This window comes from Ascaphus truei, chromosome 4 (genome assembly GCF_040206685.1).
Source record: "Ascaphus truei isolate aAscTru1 chromosome 4, aAscTru1.hap1, whole genome shotgun sequence".
NCBI classification, from domain to species: domain Eukaryota; kingdom Metazoa; phylum Chordata; class Amphibia; order Anura; family Ascaphidae; genus Ascaphus; species Ascaphus truei.
In genome coordinates, this window is record NC_134486.1 from 374882743 (window position 1) to 374889283 (window position 6541).

General features: G+C 38.8%; 1 protein-coding gene across 1 annotated transcript; it reads left to right on the forward strand.

The window, feature by feature from the left end:
* The first annotated feature begins 460 nt into the window (after positions 1–460).
* On the forward strand, positions 461–3814 carry LOC142492171 (uncharacterized). The gene is made up of 3 exons (XM_075594846.1): positions 461–986; positions 2378–2455; positions 2819–3814. The coding sequence occupies exons 1-3, from the start codon at positions 710–712 to the stop codon at positions 3787–3789; spliced, it is 1326 nt and encodes a 441-aa protein (XP_075450961.1). The 5' UTR covers positions 461–709; the 3' UTR covers positions 3790–3814.
* Positions 3815–6541: the final 2727 nt, after the last annotated feature.

Sequence of the window (6541 nt, forward strand, 5' to 3'; positions counted from 1 at the left end):
TGTGAGTGCTGGTGCTAGGAGTGTGAGTGCTGGTGCTAGGAGTGTGAGTGCTGGTGCTAGGAGTGGGAGTGCTGGTGCTGGGAGTGCTGCTGGTGGCGCAGTTGCTGATGGGGTGTCTGGTGGTGGCGTGCTTGCTGGTGGCCAGCTTTTGGAGGCTCTTCCATTGGAAGAAGGAGAGTCCAGTCAGCACCAGCCAAGCTCTGACCCTAAACCTGCTCGGAAAAAACGTGTGGAGAAGCCACGTAATCCTCGCTTCAATGACCAGGAAAATAGGGCTCTTGTCACTGGCATTCTGGAGCACTATGACAGTCTCTATGGACATTTAGTAGGTAAGTGTAACTTTACATTTATTATTCAAATACATGTGATCCTAGGTCATCTGAGTTTTGTTCATATGCAAATATGGGTACACAATATCTTTCTATGTTCATTAGTGTGGAAACACAGCTTTTTATCATGCCTTACAAGGACAAATAAACACAGGCGGTCAATTTGCCAGAACTGCATACAATATGAATGCAACCTTGCTTACATGTATAGGTTTAGTAGTGAATGCTCATGTGCTGCACATATTACACATAAAACAGCATGTTTGCTATCTCTTGGAACAGCTAGCAGTGTAGGAAACTGGTGCTTATATTATTATTAATTTACCTCATATCTTTTATATGTTTTTCAAGGGCGGACAAGTGCAGCAAGCAAAAAAGAAATGTGGGACACAATAGTCATTGGTGTCAATGCCTGTGGGAATAGTGTCAGGGACAAGTATCATTGTCGGAAAAGATTTGATGATATTAGGTCCAAATTGAAAAAGAAAATACAAGACCAACGCGTGCATGCTACTGGCACTGGAGGTGGGCCCACACCACAACGTCTCATATTGACTCCATTGGAGGAGCTGCTTCGGCCAAAATTACTTACCGTCGTCGTGGAAGGCTTGGCTGGTGACCGTGACATTGGAATTTATCCGTCACAATTTCCAGCAGGTGATAAATATTACTGTACTAGGCGTGTCGTTGCTTACAGTTATTTTGCATAGTTACACTGCTTTTTATACTGTCTTCACAATATAAGCATACCTGCATCTATATATGTATATGTCTGATTCTGTATATATATATCTCAAAATAGACATATATGTAGTAGTCCTACTAAAAGCAGTAACTAATATAGCACGTGCCATTGCGTGCTCATTTACATGTGAATTCCCAAAATGCATAGCTGCAGTGGAAGCAATTGATGGTGGGCGAAGATGGGGAACAACAGGGTAGTACACATGTGTAACACATGTTCATGAGAAATTATTAGTAGCTACAGGTACAGAACAGAAATATGTATCATATTATTGTGTATTTTATTGATTTTACTCCGACAAACATGACATTACTGCCTATTTTAAGCATGCATCAAAGAAATTGCATGTAACGGCCTACAAACATCACTGGCACTAACACATCTATAGTTGCTTATGAAAAGGTCCATTTTTGCTTTATGTCATATACAGACAGCATAATGAGGCACACGTATCATATGTTATGTCATTGTTTTCATAACTTAAACACTGCAGATGACTACTTAGCTCATCTACCATTGTGTTAAAGCAGCTGCAATTAATATCTCATCACAGCATACACTTCAACAGAGGGGGTGGGGTTCAGCACACACACTAATTACAGCCTCATTTCACGGTCAACTTAGTTCACACCATTTGCACCTGTTTCAAGTCATTGAAAGGTGTGGCTGATTAGGCTTTTTGGGGAAGGGAATACCTTTCTTACAACCTGAATAGCACAACTGAAGTTAATCACACTCATTTGAAAGCTTAACTCTAGCTACTAAATGCCCCAACAACTCATTACTTATCAAAGCGTACGTCACACATTAGTTCACTCATATCTATAGTTGAACTACTATGAAAGACACATTATCACACACTGCATGTGTTGTCTTGTTGAGTCACAGCCACATTCAGGTGTGCCACATCTTCGATTAATGTACCACACATATCCTCTACCAAAAACAACACTTTTTGCAATATGACCACCTTCATGATAACCATTGTGAATGGTCATCTCATGATAGTTATGTACATTATGATACTGATATCACTACACAACATATGATTTTTATGTACTCATTTAATCTATTTATCCTCACGCATTACTGCAGAAACATAGTATGTTGTATGTTAGGGAACTCAAAAATTCTAAGTACACAGGCATGTACAGTGTTATTACAACTATTTATGTTCACTTTCACACACATTTTCGGTTAAGGAACTGATGTTGTTAGTTAATCATAAATACAGAACATACAATAAGTGTTTGTTCAATATTTACACATGTAAATGTAAAACTTATGTTATTGTTATATATAGTTGCCCCTGGAGGACATGTGTCACCTGAGATGGAACAAGTGTCTTCACCTGGGTCAGCCAGCTCAACACTACTAGAAGGTGAGTGTATCATTTGCTGGCCATATAATATGTGCTCTTCTATATGTTATGTTGTCATGTGCATTATTTGTTTTGCACATCTTCTTTAAATAGGATTACTTAGTGTCAGTGAAAATTAAGTGTAAGGCAACATGTATTGTGTTAGTGATGTTAATTATCATGTAGGACTTCAGAGTTTAGAGCAACTTTTCATTCATTCATATTTCATACTGAGTCCAAACATTATTCGTAAGTCAAGGTAGTTTTTAATGAGGTTATAAAACGTATGCTAACATGTTAGGTGTTACTTAGGACACAGTACAATTACATAGTAACACAGCATACATTAACATGCCATTTAATAATGTGTACATTTCTTTTTAGAACATCATGGTGATGAGGATGATGAGTATGATGAGGATGACGCCACAGAAGAGACTGAAATACAATCATGTGACCATGAAGAGGTGCCAATAGAAACTGTTGTACCGCCAAATCGTCCATCAACTTCCACATACGATGCAATTGTAGCTTCAGAGGGAAAAATAGTGGACGCAGAAAATCGTCGCCATTCAGACATGATGACAGTGCTGGAAAGGATGATTGGACTGCAGGAAGAAACAGTATCACAATTGGCACATCTCCACAGAGTCTTCATTGAAGTGCCTAAACAGTTGCAAAAAATCAACACCTCATTCGAAGCATTAGTTGTTCAGCAAACACAAGCTAATTACTGGAGAATGACTAATGTACCACAATTCAACACCTCCCAGCCAGGATCTATTCATGCAGGTCAGTTTTCACCACATTCATCTGATATTCATTCACCAGGCCCAAATGTTACCGGTCAAGTAGCAGACATTGCTGTGCAGGTTCCTGATGACATCCTACCGCTGCCATCTGTACAAATTCAGCAGCAGACACCTACAAAGGAGGCGACAAAAACAAAACAAGACACACATGAAACAGACCAACCATCACTTGTGCAGTGTCTACCAACTTGCTCACATGTGTCACTGGGCACAAGCCCTGTCCGTGAACAGTCACTACCCAAAAGCCCTGTAGGTGAGTCGCTGCCCAAAAGCCCTGTAGGTGAATCGCTGCCCAAAAGCCCTGTAGGTGAATCACTGCCCAAAAGCCCTGTAGGTGAGTCACTGGCCACAAGCCCTGTAGGTGAGTCACTGGCCACAAGCCCCGTAGGTGAACAGTCACTGGCCACAAGCCCTGCCCGTGAAGTGCCAGAGGCCACTCAAAGTGGCTCTGTTGTGCCTAAAGTTGGTGGCAAAAGAAAAAGGAAAATTCAAGAGACAACAAGCAGGCCTGTTACTCGCTCGCAAAAGGAACAAAAAAAATAAATGTTATAATTCAGAAAATATGTCTTTGGCCTTGTTTTGTTGACTTCAGATTATCTAATTACTATTGTATGTATGCTGAAGACTGTGTTGTTTCCAAACTTTCAACTATGTTCTTGTACACGTGAAGTTTTGGAAATGTTAACACTCATAATTAATTGTGTTATAAATATTTATGTTGTAATCGTCTGTTCAGTAATGGTCCACCAGGAGCCAGTTGCTAAGTTTAGAGAAGCTGCCATTGACTTTGCAGCAAAACATTGCATTTGGGTGTGTTAATTGATGTAAGAATTGCATATGCATATTAGTCACATGCAATTATTAAAACACCTAAGTAAGTGCAAACATCTTTCTTGTACGTGTACAGCAGGATTATGTGTAAATTATTACTTACCTTTGCCTTGCTTGGCCATTGTAATTTTGTCCTTTAATCAGTTGTGTGTTCGTTTCTATAACATCTCAGAATGTATAATAATATATATACACACACACACACACACACACTGAGTGAGTGTGAGTGTGAGTGTGTGAGTGTGTATATATATATATATATATATATATATATATATATATATATATATATATATATATATATAGTACTATATAAACTGGTATACACAAACTAATACACTTCATGCTTCCTTGTGAAAACACTATTTTAATAATACAGGCCTAATGTTTGAGAAATATCCTAAGTATGAGACTCTAACAGTATTGTGCTTAAACAAATGTTTATTACTTAATTCAATCATGTTTCTCACCATTTAAATAGGTTTCATACAAGGTATACTTAATGCCATCAATGTTGTGTGTACTCCTGCAATATAAAAAAAAATAAAATATAATATATAAATATATATATATTTTTATAAGAGATATATTTATATATATATATATATATATATATACACACGTATTTAAACTCATGCAGACAGGGAGTTAACCAGACTTTCACATACACACAGAAATGTAAGCGGGGAAAAAACATTTCTTTTTGCAGGTGTGTTTTTACTGATATGCCTGGCTAAGAAATATTTTCACACACTGGTCTTTGTTAGTTTTCAAAAAAACACTATGTGAACGCATTCAAAGTCTAGGGATGTTTTTCACAAACGAGATAAAAGAAGGAGAAATGTTTCTCCCACAGTCCCATATCACGAACCACAACTGTTAACCCAATTAGACAAACAAATCCAATTGGCGTTTGAAATAAGGAGTCAAAGTAGTTAGTTTTGTTGACCTTGACAAGGAAAAACAGGAGTTTGTTAGCCATTCATCACATTCATTTTGATGAGCAAATAACACAGACCTGCACACAGCTTTTGTGCTACTCAGACATGGCTGATGAATTCGTTAACAATATTAATCCCCTTTTAGGGTATAAGTACATGATCTGTGAAGCCATCTTGAACAGTCGCGGACAGAAAGCAAGCACACGCCAAATCGATGATTTCATTCGAGCAAAATATCCTTATTACCAAGACCGTAAGCATGCACGGAATTTTAATTCCTCAATAAGATTCACTTTATCAAGTAATGACTTTTTTGAACGTGACCAGGATAAGCTACAACACACCTATGGTTTCTGGAAGATTGCCCCGGAAAAACAATTTCTCCTGAAAGACGGCACTTATATTGTCGTGAAAGGCATATTTATTCCTAATGGCAATAGCAATGTATCCGCTACTACTGATCCGTTTGAATCGATACGTGCTGCAATATCTGCAGCCTCCATTCCTGAAACCCACATTGTACAAGAACAAAAGTACTATGATTATGTACCAAGCCTTTCAGCTGAAAATGCATTGGAATGGGAACCGGAAGAAATGAACCTACCTCCCGACCAATTATTTGAAGAAAGCAGTGGCGATAACTATGAGCGCATCCTGGAGGAGATATGTGCCATACTGGATTCAGCGGTTGGGTTAAGCGTGGATGAAAATGCCTTGCATTTCTGGAGCGACCAGTTGCAGCCAGGCGAAGAGTTAATTCTAGAAGAATGGTAAATATAACAATCGTTATGCGTTGACTCTGCGTTTAAATTTTTTTTTTTTTTGTAACCACCATTTTCACTTTCAATGCGTGGATACAGCGTAACATTGCAGACTGCATAACATGTAGCGATCACAAACAAATTGTTTCCTAATACAATATAGTAGGACCTGAAAGAGTAGTACACATTGCTGACGGAATAAATATACGTACTTTCCTATCCCTTTAAACATATTAGCAACATTTTACCATTACTCTAACACATACCTGTTTTGTTATCATGCAACATCTACAACATTGAAAACCGGGTCCACCACGTATGACGTGGGACCCTTGTCATGGGCCAAGGCGTCCTTAAAAAGGATTAGTGATGTAAGTCCCGCCCCCAAGCGACGTGCGCGCCTCAAAGCCTATTGGCTGTCATGTTTTGTTATAGTAACGGTAACTGCAGTGTGTGATGCGTGCGGCTCAGTGTTTGTAGGCGTACCCTGGGCGTTAGCCGAATGTTAATTGAGTGGGAGGAGTGTTAGCGTGCGTTTCACGCTGGCTTAACATGACGTCACACGTATTGCATTTGCGCATTGTGTTATCGGCCGTGCTTTCTGTTCAAACACGTCTGTTTAAAAAGAATACAGATGTACTCGTTTAGAACGAATGTAGTTTCGTCTTCATTGTATTTGAAATAAAGATGTTATGTTTACTGGTATTTTCAACATGTATTGAACGCACAACGTACGCTTTGTTTTGCGCATGCGCTAACAGT